At 44.4% G+C, this 20,698-nt stretch overlaps 1 protein-coding gene across 2 annotated transcripts in view; it reads left to right on the top strand.

The window, feature by feature from the left end:
• The window catches only part of GRAMD1A (GRAM domain containing 1A), a 36,103-nt gene extending 17,237 nt beyond the window's left edge, over nucleotides 1–18,866 (top strand). For both annotated transcript variants that reach the window (XM_053451410.1, XM_053451411.1), the window contains exons 2-19: nucleotides 8,113–8,380; nucleotides 8,921–8,941; nucleotides 9,453–9,537; nucleotides 9,676–9,779; nucleotides 10,226–10,321; nucleotides 11,217–11,297; nucleotides 13,363–13,478; nucleotides 13,738–13,873; nucleotides 14,071–14,272; nucleotides 14,672–14,827; nucleotides 15,006–15,124; nucleotides 15,503–15,639; nucleotides 16,045–16,148; nucleotides 16,811–16,987; nucleotides 17,342–17,426; nucleotides 17,853–17,960; nucleotides 18,081–18,201; nucleotides 18,359–18,866. In XM_053451410.1, the coding sequence (XP_053307385.1) occupies nucleotides 8,113–8,380; nucleotides 8,921–8,941; nucleotides 9,453–9,537; nucleotides 9,676–9,779; nucleotides 10,226–10,321; nucleotides 11,217–11,297; nucleotides 13,363–13,478; nucleotides 13,738–13,873; nucleotides 14,071–14,272; nucleotides 14,672–14,827; nucleotides 15,006–15,124; nucleotides 15,503–15,639; nucleotides 16,045–16,148; nucleotides 16,811–16,987; nucleotides 17,342–17,426; nucleotides 17,853–17,960; nucleotides 18,081–18,201; nucleotides 18,359–18,445 (2,203 nt within the window). In that variant the 3' untranslated portion in view covers nucleotides 18,446–18,866. The remainder of the gene's footprint in view (nucleotides 1–8,112; nucleotides 8,381–8,920; nucleotides 8,942–9,452; nucleotides 9,538–9,675; nucleotides 9,780–10,225; nucleotides 10,322–11,216; nucleotides 11,298–13,362; nucleotides 13,479–13,737; nucleotides 13,874–14,070; nucleotides 14,273–14,671; nucleotides 14,828–15,005; nucleotides 15,125–15,502; nucleotides 15,640–16,044; nucleotides 16,149–16,810; nucleotides 16,988–17,341; nucleotides 17,427–17,852; nucleotides 17,961–18,080; nucleotides 18,202–18,358) is intronic.
• Nucleotides 18,867–20,698: the final 1,832 nt, after the last annotated feature.

Genomic DNA, 20,698 nt, shown 5'->3' on the forward strand with positions numbered 1-20,698 from the left:
GAGTTCCCATCAACTTAAGACGAGTTCTCAATGTATTTGTTTAATTAAATCTGAGGTTCTTAAAACAAACACAGAGTGAGGAGTGCCAGAAATCTCCTGTTTCCTGCCGTTACCGGCTGCGTGTCCTTATTTTAAATACATCTGTAGTCCAGACGAGAGAAGACGCGACAGGGTTTTTTTTTTTAACGAAATCCTACGACATTTAGAAAAATATGAGTGCTTTTACTGTTATGGGAGAATGGCTGTTTATGGATATATATTTAATTATAAAAATATCTTTTTGGATCCATCTATGGTTTATGGTCGTATCTACATGGAACCAAGGGAGGAAAAAACCTTGAAACCTTGAAGGTCTGTCTTGTCCTTCTTTTGGAGGTACGTTAATATCTAAAAAGCTGACGGTCATGGACTTTCTCTAGTCTTCGTTACCTCCATGGTGGTTTTTCCATGGAGAGGCAAAGGCCAGGTCACCGTGCCCCACTGCCTACACCTTCTCCGAGAACAATGAATTCACCGCCGAGGTGACCAAATACCCCTGAAAATCCCCAAAAAAGAAAAGTGATTAATAGAAGATGGAGTCCTTCCTTAGTCGAAAGTTGGTCCACACGACGTTGAGTCACAATGACTTTTGGAGCAGTAATTCCCATTGTGGTTCCCAATTGATTGATGGGTTTAAGGCGCTTCCAATCTTTCTGGGCAAATACGCATTCTTATCTCGACATGCGACAGGGAGAAAACTATTGTTAACGATCTTCTGGATGGGTAATCAGATTAGGCTGATAAGAGCTGTTTAATGGCAGGGAGCCGATGAAATGTTCTGTAGATATGAGGACGGGTCAAAGCAATAGAAACATTTCAAAAGAAGACGTTTACAGAAGACATTGAAGGGAAGGCGGCTGTGTTATTAACGTAGAAGTCTAGAACCTGCCTGCAGATTGGCCCCATCCGGCCCCCGTCTAGTCATTTTTCCTGCTGCAAAGACTCAAACCTTAATCAGTCGTTGGTCTCGTCTTAGATTCAGGAGCCATATGTCTATCCCATGCATGTTTACATCCCCTTGCTGTATTACCCTCTACCGCCTCTGCTGGGAGGCTTTTCCACTTATCTACCACCCTCTCAGTAAAGTAAAACTTCCTTCCTGTACTTTGTTAAATCCCTTTATGTATTTAAATGTTCCTCTTTCTCTTCTAAGCTCCTCCAACCTCCAGAATACCAAGCAGTCGGCTCTCGGTAACACGACAAGCATTGGCCTTCTAATACTGAGTCAGGAGCCCTAGGCGATGACCTAGTTTGCTTTATGCATAATAGCCATGGTGACTATATATGTTTGTATCTATAATTACCAAATGAGGTCATCTTCAGCAGCACCTTTTTGTATCTTTTTTAGGCTGTTTCTGTATTAATATAAAATAACTCTCATTTTATTATCGTTCACCCATGAAACGCATCGTATTGGTAATAAATCAAATCGCAGCATTGTTACCCTACGGATATATCATCGATATATCAGCCCATTTTTTTTGTTTTTTTTTATTGGCAGCCCTTATATCTGCAAATGTGAGGACCCCCCCAAAATATAAACCAGGGTGTCTAGTTTTGCAGTATTGTATCGGTTGCGTTTATTGGTGTTGCTGCTTGTTAAGGGTTAATCAGCTTTTGCACACGCGTGTGGTGTGTACGGGGTGTCTCCTGCAGACAGGGAGAGGTGAGGGCTGATCACCTGCTAATTAGTGAGTAGAAATATCAGCGGATGAGAGGAAGCCCTCAGAGGGCAAAACGGGAAAGGTTCGTTTTCCCTGGGGCTAGTATAAAAAGGGTTAAAAGCAAGACTGGGTCCTCCGAGGCTTAGGGGCAAATCCTGAAAGACCCCAAGTATGGAAAAAGTCCAGGATGCTGTTCATGTGCAACAGAATTATTATAAAGAAGAGACAGCGTCCGAGGATCCAGTCGTTGGGTTTGCCCGGGTCATCTGGCGACGCGAGATAACGCCTATAGATCAAGCCCATCTGTTTGGGGGGTCTGAGCGGTTTGCCCCTTATCATCGAGCAGCTTACATCACCATCCCAAATGCTAGGAGAAAATGACTCAATTCTATTATCCGCCCGTTTTGTTTTCCGGCAGAATCTCTATTTTCAGATCCGGTCTCGTTGTTCTGAAATCCTTATCTCTGCGCTCAGACTGGTTCTGGAAGCCGATACCAAAATCTCTCTCTCGTTATATATTTTGTCCTCCATTTTTTTTTTTTTAACACCGGCAAAACCAGCCGTCGACAATCGTAATCACCCTCTGGAGATTTTGTGCTACTGTATGAAGTCACACTTGGAAGCATTGGAGATATAATGGTCCTCCTTCCCCTTCCTCCTTCTCCTTCCCCTTCCTAATGGTCAGTGGACCACCTAATGGCCAGTTGACCACCTAATGGTCAGTGGACCATTGAGGGGTAGAAGCAGAGAACTGAGACCCAACTCCATAGAAAAGTTCCCCTAAATAACTAAAATTTGAAAATGTAACATCATTAATGTAGAGCGCATGACCATCGGAGGACCTCCACGTACACACACTTATTCCCGCTAAACGATTTCCGTCTTACGTTAACAAAACAAGATAACGATTTTCAAAAAAAGTCGCATTCATTTTTTGGGTAAAATCTTTAAAACTGAAATGATTTCGCTTATCTTTCATCAAGAAAGTCATTTTTCTGTGCGTGGCAGGAAGTTAGGCGCATTGTCTATTCCGGATTCCGCAACATTCTAATTCGGAATTCTGGATTCCGTTGTCAAAAGTCGACGCGGCGACCGGCTTTGTGATGGCTTTCCATGTCTAATGTTTCTCGAGTGGCGCGCAGGCGTAGGCTGTAAAGAGAAATACATTAGGACGCTAACGCGGTGTGAGAAGCCGAGCGCTTGGCTCGTGGGTGTTAGCGTACATGAACGTATATAAATAGTAAAGCGTGTGGGAGTGGAGTGTTGTATACTTTCATAACTCTTAATGGTTTAACTCGTTGCGTGCGCGAGGAATCTTGGCTCGATTCATATTGACGCGTGGCACACGGGAAGGTTTCTGTGTGACAGGTGGGGGACTCGAACTCATTGTTGCCTCAGCTGTCCGCACGAAGACACAATGAGCCGTGTGGGGGTGAGATGTTCTGTCTGGTATCTGGACTCCACGTACAAGCGACAAAGTAACACTCGTTTAGTCTTGACTTTGTTCTGGATCCCACCGATGTTTCCACCGGGATGTCCTGTCTTGATGGTACCAATGTGGTCACACAGGCCGAGGTCTTTGACACCTTTTTGTAGCCTTAATATTTGAGAAGGACAAGCAGAAGAGTCGAAGTCAGACCTCACAAAGGCCCTTGTTTTAGATGTAGGAGAAGGAGACCTCTGGTGAGAACTTTGGAACAAGGTCCTGCTTGAGGTCTTGAAAGCTAGAGTTATTGTGAATGTCTGAAGGCTTGGTCTTTACCTTGGACCAATGCGGCGACCCCTATCTCAAGGTTAAAAACCAGGTGTTTTGAGATGCCCCTTCCAAGTGACAGCAGAGGAAGGCATCCTTTGTGCAGAGAGACCTCGTGTAGAGCTGAGCAGGTAGCAGGACGATGCGATAAACCGACAGCAAGTGAAGGTTTCAGTGAAATCCACCAGAGGCAGCGTCAGCCGGGGTATTACAAGCCAGATGACATCTGTCTCACTGTCCTCTCCTCCATCTGTCAGATCACCGAGAGAGCAGCGAGACGGGGGTTTAGGCAGCTGGTCTCCAACACCTGCTGCAGTCACATATACAGGGAGGACGGGGGTTAATTCCCCAAAATGTGACCCAAAGAAAACTAAAGAAACAGAGAGAGCGAGAGAGAGCACAGGAGACAGCCATTCCTTGTAAGTTTCCAGCATGCGCATGAGAATACAGATCTGTCTGTTATCAGGGAGACTTTGGGGCATTCATTGGGCTTTTCACTCCATATGGGGCAGTTATGCTAAATACCCCATAGTGATGATAAAGTCGCCAATAAAATAGGCGAAATCAGCAGATATCAGTCATATATAGAAAATGTACAATTTTGAAGCCAAACGTTGAGGTTTTTGGTGAAATTTGCCGCCCGCTTTCGTGTATTTTCCCGGAATCTGGATACAATGTATCCCTTTGTTTAGATGACATGTCACGATGCATCATGTATGATGTCATATATCGAATGTATCAACAGAAGCTTGTGGTCTATTGGTTAATATTTGCTTCCGTCTGACATGTTTCCCGAATAGCAACAGTGCAGCTCTTTTACAGAAATTGCCCCAGAGGAGGGCAAAATAAAATGCATCGTTTTCCACTAAAACGGAAGTTGTTCAATATTTGAAAATACGTATTTTCCTCTCTAGATGTAACTAATAATGTTGGATTTAATGAAAAAAAATATTAATAATGAAAAAAAAGTATCTAAACTTACAAAATTAAGTTTAAATTACAAAAAAAATTTCTTACTTTTGCTGGGTATGAAATTTACAAAGAAATAATAAAAAGTAGCTTTTCTACTTCTTTTTTTTCTTATTTCTCCCCCCCCCCCTGTTTTTCTCTAGTTTCTGTTTTGCGTTTGAATACACATTGTGTTTCCTAAATAAGCAAACCTCGCTCCGAACGTCTTCCTTTGTCTCTTATGGCGCGCCGTTAAATTGGATTGGTGCTATTAACCCTTTCTGTGCCGGCGGGGGGGGGCGGCTCCTGAACCGGTTCTAGAAAGGGTTAAAGCCGTCGCGGCGGCGGCGAGCTCGGGTATTGGGTGGAAGAATTGGGTTGCTGTTTTCCGGCTCGGCGGGTGATGTTGGCAGGATGTGCTTTTTCCGAGCCTGCGCGACACGTTTGCAATCAACAGAACATCCAGTGAAAGTCGGGCATCTGCTGGTTTCCATACTAAGCAGGGAGCCCGGCTTGGGTGCGCGTTGTTTTCGGAGCTGGCGTGACGCCTCGGGTTTAAACACACCGTCCCGGAACGACTCGTAGGGGGGGGTTCTGTTTAAGTGGTGATCATGGGGGCTAAGCGAAAAAAATGGCAATAAATTCAATGCTGTGTTAATAATAATAATAATAATAAAGGACGGGGGGGAGTTTATTTCAAAGGACGAGAAAAGTTACAACAAGAGAGCGGAATCCAACACTAGAGGGTCAGAGGCTGAGATGGAACGGAAGGAAGTTTTACTTTACTGAGAGGGCGGTAGATAAGCGGAACAGCCTCCCAGCAGAGGTGGTAGAGGCTAATACAGTGAGGGGATTAAACATGCATGGGAGAGGAGGACTGATTAAGGAAACACGGCTGACTAGACGGGCCAAATGGTGTTGAATTGCTGGCAAATTATATAATAATAATAATAATAATAATAATAATAATAATGTATTATTATTTTTATTATTATTATTGTTGTTGTTGTTGTTATTATTATTATTATTAATATTATGTTTTAAAATGTATATTCTACAAAGAGCTGATTGGTTATATCCAAGAAAATAATAATATAAAAATAATGATAAATATTGATAGATAATATATTTTGTTTTGTGAATCGGGTTGCCGCGGTTACGCAGAGGGTAACGATTTGTAACGATGCGACACATCGAATAACTTCACAGATAGGAAGCGCCGGTGTTACAAGTGCGAAATGTTACACACCAGCCCGGCGGGGAAACGCGAGACTCTTCTGTGACCGAGAAACCTCCGCGTCCTTTACAAATGCAAACGAGGTGCTAATTAGCAGCAGGGCCCGTTAAGAAATGCAGATGAAGCTGCTGGGTAAATGAAGCTCGTCCGGATCCCGAGTCACTTCAGCCTGAGGCTTCTCGGAGAGACGCTGGGTCCCGGGGAAACTGCCCCTTCTTTGAAATGACCGGGGGTATCTGGGCTCTGTGAGGTAGGTCTTCTGCCCTCCGGCCTTTCGTTACAGGAAAGTCCTTCTCGTAGAGCTAGACGGGTTTTACCAGATCCTTGTTCCCATCGTAGCCGCGATGTCAAAAAAGGATATCCTCTGATCTTCTTAATTCCCAGAATTTGATTTTCTGAGCATAAATAACCCGAACTGGACAGTTGAAGACCACAAAGGCGTTTATCTGTCGCGTACCATCCCATGATGTCTCTTTGGACCAGACAGTCTCATAGATTTTGTTTTGGGGAAGTCCAAAGCTAGAGGCCCAGTAGTGTGTTGTCCCAAATCATTTAGCCAACATTTCGGAAACGATGCTCAGTGTATGTTATCCTGTCTTATCCAATACATAAAGCCAAACTAGGACGTATTAAGGAACATAGAAAGGATACGGTCAGGGTGTAACTGTTTCTATGGACTTGCCCTGGTGGCAGTATTTGGAACTGCAGGTAAAACACGTGGAAAAGACCTTGGCGGTGGCCAAATAGACATACAATCTGAGCAGCCCCAGGGGGTAATTGCCCTCTTGCCAACCATCTCATGAGCTGAGACATTGCATGTGGCATTTAAAGAGTTGGAGGAAGGGTTGGAGGAAGAGTTATGAGCCTCCTCTCCTCCTCGTCCCTCTCTTGTCTGTTGATTAATGTGGTCGGTGTGTCTGTCCCATAGCGTGTCTCTCCTGAAGTTCGAAGGGTCAGATTAATAAGCGATGTGGTGATGATTTGCAAGCCACGTCTGATTGTCTTCTTTTCTGGGTGCCACGTGATTATGATCTATACAGCGCTGTTCCATATTACTCTATTGTAATACGAATGACTCAAGTATGACGTTGTAGGGGTTAAGAACAGTCACTCTGCCTCCTGCCAACCTTGGCTGGTCACCGGTGGGAAGCTGTGGGCCACATATCTGCCCTGTGGGGTCGCATCTGTCATAATGGAATAAACACTGTTTATCCGCATGATCGCGCGTTCTAACCCCCTATCGGTATAGGAATTGTTATTAGGAATGAGCTGCCCCGAAAGCAAACTAACGTTCATCTTCATTCTGTAGCTCGCTGTGTGATATTTTGTATCAAGCGGGATGTGCGTTTTATGTCTTGGCCCATAACACACGCACACGCATACTCGTACATGTTACGATGTTACAACCTGCTCGGGAAAGCTCCGATTTAAGTCGCGATTCTCTGATGCATCCTCCAAGCCGACTAAGTCAGCATTTAGTGGATAAGTTCCTAATTTCTCAGTGACAGAGTAGTCAACCCTGTCCACAAGGACTACAATATGATGAGATCATCAAGAGTCCTCTAATTAACATGCAAACAAACAATTAGCATTCTGCACCAATCAGCAATGTCGGAATGAATCAACCGTCAAAATGATACATTTTTGCACAGCATAAAAGAGAAAAATCATGAGCGCAAAGGCTTTTTCGGGGACTCCATTTTCCAGAGTTATTTCACCAGAGACCATTGATTTCTCGGCCCCTCCAACCCCCACTAGCTGTTCCTTTTTCTAATTAAGTTTTTTTTTTTTTTTGTTATTAAACTAATGGGTTCTATGCAGAGTTTATAGCGCCCCCTGGTGTTCTGACGCGGAATGTTCTCGAGACCTGCAGTAACACTGCACCATAAACACACAAACCTCTGCAAAACTCGAATGCAGTATACGCAACCCCCTAAACAGACGTTACCCTTTCAAAGCCTTCAAAAAACATTTGGCCGGGTTTAAAAACATGCTCCACATTTACTAATTTTCCTTCTTTCTACTTGTTTTTAGAATATTTGGCCAGAATGTTTGTGTTCTGCCACGCTTCCCATTACGTGTTTAGTGGTCATTTTGTTACAAATGGGTCCTCTTGGGAATTGGGTTTGTCAAGCTTAATGGGCTTGAAATACTTGATCCTCAGGGAATGTTTGGGGTTGTCTTTATTAAATTGCTACATTATCAGTCTATGTCACAATAACTGCCGTTCTCCGTCATATGATGAGCTGCGTGTCAGTCTAAGAGCTGTCTCGTCTACCCCAATACCTGCTAAAATCTGCTCTCATGGTCCCACGGTTCATCATCGATGATGGCTCCTGCAGGGATGACATATCTTATGTTCTCAATGGTCTCATTTACTCATAACCACTGTCTCTCCGTTTGTACCTCTGTCTCTCTGAAGTCATCAACACCTAAAACCTCCTAATTTTGATGTGTCTCCTCTTTCACAGCACCGGCAGTATTACCCCCCGCAGCACCCCCAGTAACTCCCCTGCAGTGCGGAGGCGTCTGGCTAGCGGAGAGGTAGACAACATGGTGGAAAAGTGTATAGAGAATAGTGCGGAGCGGCCACCGAACACTCACACTCCGACTTCACCGCCTCCTGGTGCGTTGCCTATAAACCAGTGCAATGCCCAACTTCCCACGCAAACCAACTCGCAGCCCGGGACACCCCTTCCGCCTCAATTCAGCGGCCGAGGATTTATACGTAACAGCAAGGTGAGAACGGTTCTCTCTCGGCTGCCTGATGGCCACAGACTGAACATACTATTCGAGATAAGGCAACCTTTGAACTTGCAAAAGTAGCTGACTTTGTGATTGTTCAAGATTATCTTTCACGATAACAGTTTAATGTGAAAACCTTATGTAGCGGCTCGCTCATGGTGGCCACCAAATGGCTTTGGCCTTTAACTGGTCAGGACGTATCTATAGGGAATCCCTCATCCAACAAATGGCATAATAGCACGTATAGATTAAAAAAACGTCATCAATATACCTTGCTCACCAACGTACTGGCAAGAGGTTAGGTGACATTTTCTTTCATTGGTGTTCATAATTCCCGGTCATCAATAGATGCAATTGAATCAAAATTATAAAGAGGCGAGGGCATCTTCCCACATCTCCCCACACCTCGCTCGATGCTGGTCACACAATTGTAAGGGTCCTCCAATTAAGACTCCAATAATCCTCATGTTCAATGTGATTGAGCGTCATTGACTCCTCTAGAGTTGGGTAACATTGTTTTTGATTTCTTTGCAGAAGATGCAGAGCTGGTACAGTGTAAGTATCTGTTAATTTGTCGGGACACGTTCCTTTTCATCTTTTCTTCTCGTTTTGTTCTCCTTCATCTACTTCCCCTCTTCCTTTCATTTATCCCATCTCTCCTTCCTTGTACAGCCTTTTTCACCTGTTTCTATCCCTTGTCTGCTTATGACTTTACCAAGGTTCTAGGCAAGGAATGGTTGATGTCTAATAGCATGAGTAGATATCATGGTCTAAGCTTCCAGCTGCTGGTTTTATTAATGATATATGACATCGAAGAAGACATGTTGGGTCATGTGTCATTAAAATGTTGCCTCTCAAGGCTGACAAGTCATAGGACCACGTTTAGTAACCCACTGACATAAGGTTAGACGATGCCACAGATCAGACTGGTACGAGGCCACCTAGAACTTGGATCCATCAAGCCAGCTCCTTTTCCATTCTTCTTCCTTCCAACATCTTTTTAACTGTTCTTCTCCTGTTTTCAGTATGCAGTCTCTCCCCCATTAACTTCCCGTCTCTCTCATAGATGTTAAGCCCAACTTATAAGCAACGGAACGAGGATTTCCGCAAAATCTTCAAGAAACTCCCAGATTCCGAGCGCCTGATTGTGGGTACGCGAGCGTGTTATTATTCACACTCTCATCACATCTAGATAGATCACTCCTAACCATAGAACTATAGACATTTGGCTTTGTGTTCTCACCTCTCAATCGGTTGCTCTTTGTGCCCTCTGCTCTCTGCCCCATCAGATTATTCCTGCGCGCTGCAGAAAGATATCTTACTTCAGGGAAGACTCTACTTATCAGAAAACTGGATCTGTTTCTATAGCAACATCTTCCGCTGGGAAACTACAGTAAGTGCAATGTTACAATGTCACACCATGCCCTTCTCTAACATAGAGGGGTCGCTATCCTTTTAATCTCTTTTTTTATATAAAACGTTAAATGGTTTTAGTCTAGTTTTGGTCTACCGTCTAGATGCAGTTTACTTAACACAATCTTTGGTATCCATATTGTAGCTTCTCGTTTGAAACTCTTACAATTGTATCAGTTATCTCTAGAATGTATCTCTAGAATGAATCAGTTGAACTGTCCAATGAGTAGCTATGGAAGATCTTTCTAGAAAAAGCAGAGAGAGACAGTAAGGAATCTGTGGGGGTTGTCGTTGGGTGGTGGGTGTCGAGTGTAATGGACCTTTCCAGTTGGGGGATCATCTTGATTTAAGTGATAATGGTGGGGAACAGGACAGGACTGGTGATAGACATACGTTGATGTATTGAGGCTTCTATTATGCTTTCAGATTACCATCCAGCTGAAAGATATCCGATGTATAAAGAAAGAAAAAACGGCAAAGCTTATCCCCAACGCCATCCAAGTGTGCACTGAAAATGAGAAGGTAAGAGATTTTACGGGGGGCCAGAGTAACCCCCAACTGTCTCTTTACCGGATTCACCCATAAGAAGGAGACTGGATTGGGTGGTGAGTGCGTCAGTCAAAAAATTGCCCAAACTCCCAGTGTCTCCCCCAAAGGGTTAATAAATCCCAGTGCTGCTTTGCTTATGATACTGGTCCGTGTCCGTGGCATGTGTTAGCACAGGGGATGTGATTTGTCTCTCCTTCTCCTAATGCGTTAGCTGGATGAGGCGCATGGTCAAATAAATGATTTGGTACTCAGTGTCCTGACCATGCGCGAGCCCGACAAGCGTCCTTATCTTCCAGCGTGTCGGGCACTCCTGGCACGAGGTGGTACGCGTGATCGCTTGACCCGGTGCCATCCCGTCAGCATGACAGAATTGGCTATACTTATCACGGATTTGTTTGAACTTTACACTGTGTGTAAATATCGACACAATGTTATCAGCGATATAAAGAGTTCAGTTTCTCATTAACCCCTTATCTGCCTAGTTATACACACACACCGCCGGGGTTTTATTTAGTCTCTCGGAAGCTCTCGGTCGCGTAGCTCTCCAGACTCCCACGAACGCGTGATGTATGTATTTGGATGCCGCTGTTAGTGGGTGACGAGTGGGTCCTCTCAATAACTGGGGGGGGGGTTATGTCGGTCTGTTGTGTGTTTAGTTTCTGATCACAGGTTCTGTCTTAGTATCTTCTGTGGATACATGTGATGGCTCTAAAGGTACCGCCAGGGTTCCGCGGGTATATTCCGCAGGTAACGCGAGGGGCTGAGTAGTGTCTGTGGGTCCTTTATGGTCTACGTCTGGTTTGTGTAGGCACTTCAACCATCCCTTTTCTAGTTCTGAAAGTATTTTCCTCTTTTTTCACTCCTTTAGCACTTTTTCACGTCTTTCGGGGCCAGAGACCGCTCGTTCCTGCTGATTTTTCGCCTTTGGCAAAACGCCCTTCTAGACAAGGTAAGGATTTCCTGACCCAGATCAATTCAAATCTCAGAGGATCCGTTACTAGACTTTCCAGGACACAAATCTTTTCGGGATGTTCTTTTAGGTGTCTCCAGGCTTGGACGAGAGGGGCTACCTGTCCCACCTCTCTTGGTCCTCCAAAAACTTTTCTCCTATGTTTCCTGTCAATCGTTTAATCCAAAATACTTTGTATTTCCCCCAAAATGACCCTTCGTCTCAGTGAATTTCAATGGGTATTGCTGTGATCTGAGGGTCCAAAAAGCTTTTGGGAAGGACCAAGCTGGCTTCTACTCATCGGCCACTGAAGCCCGTCCATAGCCATGATGTAATGGTGGAAGATACTCCTTTCATAAATAACATAAATGCCAGTTAATTATATTTCACTTTGTTTTTCCATTTTTATGACACCTTTTTTTGTGACATATTTCACCAAAAATTTGAGGATCCTGTTAAAATTTGTTCTTAAACCTAATAATGACTATTTTAGCCCTAATATTCATGTGGCTGACATTAAAACCCCATGAAGCCGTCTGAGCACCATGGGAGTCCGCGGCTGTTTGAGTATCGGGGGGAATGTTTATCTCTCTGATTCTGTCTTCCTTCGTTATCCACTGATGGGGTTAATTGTTAACGCCAAGAAAATGGCAATCGTGTTTAAACAATCTGGAGCCCCCGAGGCGTTCTGTTAAATAATTAAATTATATTCTTTGACAATGTGGATCTGATTACCGTAAACACACTTTATTACTAATTGTATTAACACGCACCACGCGTCCTGGATACTTTGTAGCGACTGCTTCTTATTGTCACCAGAAACAAAAGATTCTGAGAAGAACACAGAGGTTTATTCACTAAACCCAAGTTCGGAAACATTTTTTGACCGATAAAAACCATCCAGCCCATTTAATCGCCCGTTTCTCCTGCTGTGAAGACTCAAACCTTAATCAGTCATTGGTCTCGTCTTAGATTCAGGAGCCGTATGTCTATCCCATGCATGTTTAATACCCTCACTGTATTACCCTCTACCCCTTCTGCTTGGAGGCTGTTCCACTTATCCACCACCCTTTAGCTTATGTTACATTAAGAAGCAGCTCTTGGAAGCTCTTAAACTCCAACAGGGGTTGAAAGTAGAAACACGTATCATGCCGGTGCAGTTTGGTGACTCTTGTCCTGTAGACATCAACCCCCTATCTATATGATTATGCTTTTAATTCTTATCTCTCTACTTATAATAACTGACGACCTCTAAAACTGTATAGAGGTCGTTATCGTGACACTCATGACTCTTGACTGCCGATATCTATTTACCGCCATAGGATATGTCTATTAATTGGACTCTATAATCTAGATTTCCCCCTTGATTTGTGGAAAAGGAGGAGTCCTCCGTGCGAGAATGTAAGATAAAGGTGCGCCAACAGCCGTGGGAAGGAGCGAAGTTCATATCTATCTGATAACCTGTAGAATCGTATACCGTGCCATAAATATGAGATGATGATGATGTCAAGTGTTGCAACACAATCTATTTATCTCCAGAATGTACAGGTTTCTTATTCAAGGGCGATATTGGACCCCATTTATTGGTACTGGTTATGGGCTACCAATCATATATTATTTCTAATTAGTTACACATTTTAAGGTTACAAAACAGGGCAGAAACTCTTTTTTTTATGCAGCACCTACACAACGTGGAGTAGCATGGGGTTAATACGTTTCGGAGACCCTCCCGAAAACTGTTTATGTTTTAGCGCCACCTGGTGGATAACGCGGCATTTACCCCTTTTCCTTATTGAAGGCTTTTCTTGATAATATAATCCAAAACAAAAAGAGGACAATTCAAGAAAACTCCCATTCCTGGTCTGTTCATTATCCGTTATAATAATCCGTCCATAATAACAGGGACTGTCCGGTTGAAAGATACCGTTTTATGATCGCTCCAAGGTTTGTGTTCGGGAGAAGATGGTGGAAATCCGCACGCTGGTGGCAATTATATATATATAAGAACATTTTTAGATCAAAAAGCTCTAGAGTTCTATATTCACTCGGATTCTTTCACCCACAGACGCTGTCCCCCCGGGAGCTGTGGCATATTGTACATCAATGCTACGGGACGGAGCTTGGATTGACCAGCGAGGATGACGATTATGTGTCTCCCAGGGAACTACTGAACGGCTTGGGGTGAGTACTGGAAAGAGAAATCATGTCACGGATGAAGAGGGTTCCATGATCGACAGGTTCAACCTCAATCTGTAAAATCTTCTGCCATAAAGCAATATCCAAGTGCTGTGCGGGGCTGGGGGCGTGGCTGGCAGCCAACACATGATAACCTGAAATGGTGACCTCCATAATATGTATCTGTACTTCCATGTAAAAGTGGGTTTTATTGGCGCTCCTGATTGTTTATATGTGGGTAATACGTGTTGTCCGAACCCCCTAGTGTGAGTGAGGAGTATCCTGAGTGCACTGACTTGAGTGATACATCATCCAGAGGAGAAACCAAACTCGGTACCAGCCCTCTACTACAAGCAACCGACTCGTTCACTTCTCTTGCCAGCAGCGACGGAATGTTAACCGTAAGCCCCGCCATTTTTTTATGTCTTCCCTACCAAGATTTACTTTAAATTCTATAGATTTGTTGGAAAATTAGAATGTGAGACATTAGACCTCCTGGCTCTTTATACCCCTTGCGTTGTCTACACGCTGTCATTTGTTTTGTGGCATTCTGTGGTATAGCTGGTATACTGAATAAGCCAATTATGGTGTATTTTAGATGGCGGAAGACCCTACCGGGCAGTCTGATGCGTTGTCAGACTCTCAGCTGGATGGCTCCTCCAGTCAGACGGTGACTCCTCTCTCGGAGATGGCCACCACAGGCTTGCTGGACTCGCTGCCATCGCTGGACCTCCTGGGCAACGAGGATCTACCCACCGACCCCAGTAACAGCTCAACGCCCAGCTCTACGCAGGATGAAGGTCAGTGAGTCTGTGTCACCCACCACCAAACCCAGCCGGCAGACCAGCAGCTATACACCACCTCCGTCTACCCAAGCTTAGCGTGTATAATACAGTCCCAGGACTGTCCCCAAAGGTCCACGTGTGAAACGTTTTGTTTGCGTGTTCCACGCTCCATAGGCTCCATACAAGGCAAGGGGAAAACTTGATCTTTTAGTAAAATTCACCCTATGTCCATACATCAACCCAACCATGTCACCCTAGGCCTAGGGCTGGCCCTGAATGGTGTCCTTTGTGCTTGTTTAGTAGCAATAACTGCGAGCTCATATTACAGGACTAAAATAAATGTGACCTGGCATTTATCCGGTGCCTGGACCGATTCTAAGCTTTATTTCTTACACCATCTATCTTCTCTTTCAGATGCTGGCAACTTCTGTAAAGATGCCCTCTCTGCAGACCTTCCTGGTAGACTTCATATCAATGCTGTGTATCACATCGGTGCGGAACGCTTGCAGCACGCGTTAACTTCTGATACTCGCTTCATGAGTGACTTCATGGAGCTGCGAAAGTTCACAGGTCAGAGCTCTCCTGGTTGAGTATTTTCAGAATGACCTTCCTTTATCTCCTGTGACTAAAAGTAATGGACCTAATAAAGGGCAGAATGTAAGACACCCAGTTGGCCAAACCATGGCTGTCTTGGTGATCTCTGCTACCCCCTCCCCAACCGTTTGTCTCTTTATAATTCAATATGCAGATGTCATGGTGAACCCCTGGGTGAGGGACAGCAGCGGCAAGCAGACCCGTGTTATTAATTACACAATACCCATCAACAACCCGCTGGGACCAAAATCAGCACCGGCAGTGGAAACCCAGGTGAGACCCATCAGCCCTCAACTGGACTATCTTTTATCACTTCTACACATCAACGCCTAGTTTATCGAGCTAAACTGTTCCATTTGGAGTCTTCATTACTAGTCCTTATTTCCAGTGGAATGATTGTACCTACATTCTATAGTAAATATAAAAAGCTGAAGGAGCTGAAGGTCCCAGCTGGCTCCAAACCGGTTAAACGCTGAGCATTGTCAGACACTGTGATGCCATTAGGAGCCTCATCCAGATACATATTTCATGAGTACTAAATATACTTTTACATGCCATTGCCGTTGGGGATAGAGCAGTGGGCCTCATCACGGGTTCTACCACGTCCTTCCATGACATCGTTTGTTCACCAAATCCCATTTATTTTTGCAGACTGTGTACAACTTGAAGGGGTCCATGTGTGTCATGGACACCCAGGTTATAACTCAGGGCATCCCATACCAGGATTATTTCTATACAGCTCATCGGTACTGCATCTCCAGCGTGGGCAAGAACAAGGCTCGTCTCAGGTACCCAGTGACACTGCCCACCCCGCAGCCACGCGTCTCCAGAGGCATTTCGTTATCTGCCCACTAATTACACCAACGTATGAAACATCACTCAGTATCCGCGCCCACTCATTCTTCCACACACAGTTATTCATCATTCCGTTATTCCCCAAGCCCGTGTACCCACTCACGGCTTCACATGGAAGACCGAAATCAGAACTTTCTTCTTTATCAGCATCTCCATTATGTTCTGTAAAACCCCAGCTTTCTAATTAAGGAAAAATTAAGAAAAATCTGAATGTGTTAAGTAAACAATGTTTCCCGAAGACCATTAGTGACACTTCTGTCTCACTCCAGACACTCTATTATTAGAATTTCTGTTGTGTTGATTGCCACTCATTTTCCTCGCATCCCCCCCCCCCGCAGGGTGTCTTCAGAGATCTGTTACAGGAAGCAGCCGTGGAGTCTGGTACGAGCCATCATCGAGAAGAACTCCTGGAGCGGAATGGAGGAGCATTTCAGCCAGCTTGGTATTTCCCTTTAAATCATTTGGTAAACCAAGTATTTAGTAGCCTCCAAAGGGCTTCGCCGTAAAACAAATAGGTGACATTTGGGTGGAATGGGTTTTGTCCAAACTGTAATTACCTAAAAAAAGTGAGTGAAAGAATGTCATTTTGGAATAAGAAACTAGATACATTTATCTCAATACTCATTTTTTTTTATTAATTTATTCCAAAGCCTGAGTTTTGGAGGAAGACCATATTTTTTTTAAATTGTGTTTTTGACTTTTGGACAACAAATAGATGGTCTTTATCTTTACCGATCGGCACAAAAGAACTGATTGGCCAATTCAAATGAAGCAAATATAAAAAAAGAATGTTAGTTGGCATATTGATACTTTTTCTGACTCGTTCATTATTGCTCGTAGTGTTGGGACCAAAGTAAAGGATTTCGAATAAATTTTCATTACCCAACATCTTCCTTCTTTGCGAAGGTTCCAGAAAAATATATTTTAATTATATTTGTAATAGATCAGCCTGATCATCTCCAGCTACTAACAAACTACAAATCCCAATATCCATTGGGTGGATGAAGACCATGGGAGAATATGTGCCCCTTCTTGTTCTTTAATACATCTGCCCGTGTCTCTGATACTTTTTCATTGACTCTAATTGCCTCTTTTCCTCCTCAGCCGAGGCGGTGGTGAAGTTTGAGCAGGGCTGCATGGAGGAGCTCGGAGGCAGAGAGAAACCATCCCTACGGCGCAGGAAACGCACCTTAAGCTGGAAGAATCACCACAACGACCCGCTCAGCTCCGTCCCCCCACCACTGGAGGCTGAGAGAGTGTCCCGGACCTCCCGAGCTTCAGGTACAACAATCAGTCAAGTTTTTGTCCTTCTCACTGATGAACAGGGATAGAGATGAAGAACCTAATGGATTTCATCCTTCCAGCAGAAGTGGTAGAGGGCAACCCAATGGAGGAGTTAGAGGATAAGACAAGACCAAGGAAAAATGGGCAGATTAGATGGGATTTATCTGTTTCGCTTTTTACTGAAGGGAACTCTCCAAACAGAGACATAAAGCTCCTGCTCCTTCCCTGTAGACCACCAAAAAGACAGGCATGGGGGACAGGGCTACCGGCACAAGTGGGGAACCCATTCTCTGCTCAGGTTTATCCCAACGCACCTAAACATCACTCACCGGCTCTTCTCTTGTTTTCCAGGCAGTATCTCATCCCAGCTATCCCACCTCTCCGACAGAGGGGCTACCCACAATATCCCCACCGCTCTATTCATCATCAGTATTGTGTGAGTAATTTATCCCACTCCCTGCTACCCACGTGCCCCATAACTGTGAGACACGCTAGCGTACTGTGATAGATCTGTCCCATTAGCACATAAGCAGCCGCAGAGACCTGAAGGCCTGGAACGTCTCTCTGTAATATTATGCATTTCAGCATTTCCCTCTTCTAGATAAAGGCTGTTGAGTTAACCCTTCGGGGGCTTGTTGTGCTGCCAGAGCCCATTCTCACCCACGTAACTCCTTCTAGTTTGGGATCCATGTGACAACTAATTAACCCCACATGAAACCCCACATGAAATTTGTCATTCTTCGCTCTAATAGAGAGAAACGGAATATAACCATATTAAGACATCAGACGTCCAAAATGCCAGAATTAAATTGTGATCCGGCAGCTCATGTGCTCTTTAACCCGTAACTTTGTTTCTCTGCAGCCTTCTGGTCCTTGTGGTTCTGAACATGATGCTTTTCTACCGTCTCTGGTCTTTGGAACACACGGCACGCACATTCCAAACATGGCAGAGCTACGCGGTATCTCAAGGGTAATATTTTTTTCCCAGGGTCTTCCTTTAATATTCCTCTGGGGGGACGCAGACACGGGTATCCAAACCCTTAGTGGTTTTTGTTGTACTGAATTGGAATTCACCCTTTTATTTCCCTAGGAAATTCCCCCAGACCTCTGCAGACTGGGCTGAGATACTGGAACTCCAGAAGCGCTTTCACAGCGCCGAAGTCCAGAAATGGAAGCAGACTCTTCGAGTGTCAGTACAGCTTCTGGATGAGGTAAGCACCAACCTTAAAAGTTTAAAGAACATCTAGCCAGGGAGCCAAGCCATAAACCGAGATCATTCTGTAAGCTGGAGGTACAACTGATGGTTCCTGTGAGATACAAGCGGTGCCACACTGTAAATAACTCGCTTTTTCTCTACCTGTCCTCCAGATGAGGATGTCTTTGCAAAGACTGCAGCAAGGAGTTCTGGTGAGCGATCCCACCTCAGAGCCTCTGAAGGAAGATGCCCTCTCATAACAAAGACTGCCACAAAAGCCAATCCATCGGGACATTCCTTAGAAGAAAATGCAGACACACTCCATGCGTAGACACCTCACAGTGTTTTGGGTCAGGAAGTGGACGCCCTCCTTGGTGAGAGCACTGCTGTCTGAGAACTCTCCAGTTTCATAAGCTGGGAACTAACATCCCACCGGGATATATATCCATGGGATACGTGTCCTATTGATACTCGAGTGCTGCTTACTGAATGCTACAGACTTGGAGAGAAAGCTCCAAAGCGCAAGAGACCTCCCAAGAAGATGTCGGAACAGGTATCCCCCACGTACGTGGACTAGAGTGCCGGAAACAGAAACCCACCACATGGGGGATTCTAGCCTCACAGTTTCCTTAAAACTGGTCCTTTTTGGTAGCAAAGGAGTTGGTTGAGATTTCATTGATTTTATTTCCCTCTTACACATACTGGTATATGGAGTTGTGAATTCTCCACACCATCAAAACGTGGACCGCTAAGACCGTTGGAGCGACATCTAATGTCACCCATCTTCAATAAGAAGGCAAATGTTGATCTATATACAGCTAAGGGTCGTAGTATGGGGTTTACCTTGGCCTTATCCGTAATCGGGGGTTTCTAAATGTGCCCAGTGGACAATTGTATTAAGATCTGGGATTACAAAGAGTAGGGTTCTCCTGGTTCTACATGTGTTATGGAACCATGTGAGTCGATATAGGGAGCACCGTGGCCATCAGAATATTCTGTTTTAGGCTTATAACTTAACCACATCTAGAGCAACCATATTGGTCTTACTAGAACTGACCAAGATGAACCATCACCGATCCTGAACACTTTCCGGCCAGTTGTCTGCAGTGCCACCAGTCAGCCCACGGTCCTCGTTGCCGACAGATGGGCAAACCCAACTTGGTTTTATTTATAGAGAGCACTTAGCTTTTATTAAATTATTGTTGTTGTAGAGATTATTATTTTTCTCATCAATGGTTAAAGGTTCCTCCATCAAGTACAAAGCGTAGCAGTTAGAAGAAAATTTCCTTTCACGATTGAGTTTTAGCTATTTATTTATTTTTGTATTGTGAGCCGATCACTCCTTTTTTTAAAGGAAAAGCTAGCTTTTATTTGGCTTTAGAGTGCTCCTTGTTTTTGTATTGTGAAAGGGCCCAGATGTTGCTTATATTGCCCTCGCTTTGTATCAGGAGAGGACCTCCTTGTAACTTGTAGGCATTGGTGTAACTAGAAGGATCTCAGGGGCTGGCTCCCTTATCTAAAGAGGTCCTGCTGACTGAACCCCTGTAGGCGATGGCCAAGTGGGTAGAAGACATGTTTTTTGCTCTCGTCCAAGCACGTGGAGACCAGAGGTAAAATATTACCCAACACCATGAGCTTCTGTGCATGTTGACCAGGATAAAGAGGCCTGTTTAGCAAAAGGTCTCCCTACTCCCCTATTGGGTCAACAGGCATAGAAGATCCATGATCCCTCCGTGGGCCAAAATGAAATTGTGAGGCGATCTTGTAGATCGTTTGAACATATGCCCCAGGCCACTGCTCCTTGCAGGTTCCCTATGGACCATCGTTGCGCTAATTTATTATCCCTTCAGATATCGGTTCTGTTAATTTATTAAGATCCACAGAGTATTTGTATATTGACCCTGTGACTGCCGCCTAAGGTGTGGGTGGTCTTCATGGGTGTGCCCATAGGCCATCACCAAACTGCCAGCCATCATTGCAAGCCATCATTTTTTGTTAATAGACCCGCAGTATCACAGGGCTCCGCAGATCGCCGAAGTGTGCCAATGGGCTGGCCCCACTGGCCTTTTTAATTTAAGTGTGCTTATTATATACCTCACGGAACTGTGAAAACCACATGACAAAATGGCCGTTCTTGTGCCACAAGTTCACATTGGTGAGGGTTGCCTATCCCTTCTGCCCGGTGTCGGACTATGAGAATCACTGGCCCTTTTCTCCATTAAGGATTTTGTAGTGTGTGTGCAATTGTGCTATTGTCAAGAATCGACGGGGGGCAGATTTCCCAGAAGCCACACTAGACAGAATAATGAAGAAATTAGATCAATTAAACTTAATCCCATCCCACCTATAACCTCTCTTCATTTATTTCCCCCATCAATGGAGTGGTAGGGGTATTTTCGCATTGTGGCTTGTGGGACATAAATCCTGTCCCGTTTTTCTCTTTTTATTGAATATTGAAACACAAACAAATCCTACAATTTAAGGGCGACGCAGAGAACTCAGTCTGACCCCTC

This window comes from Spea bombifrons, chromosome 12, assembly GCF_027358695.1.
Source record: "Spea bombifrons isolate aSpeBom1 chromosome 12, aSpeBom1.2.pri, whole genome shotgun sequence".
Lineage (NCBI taxonomy): Eukaryota > Metazoa > Chordata > Amphibia > Anura > Pelobatidae > Spea > Spea bombifrons.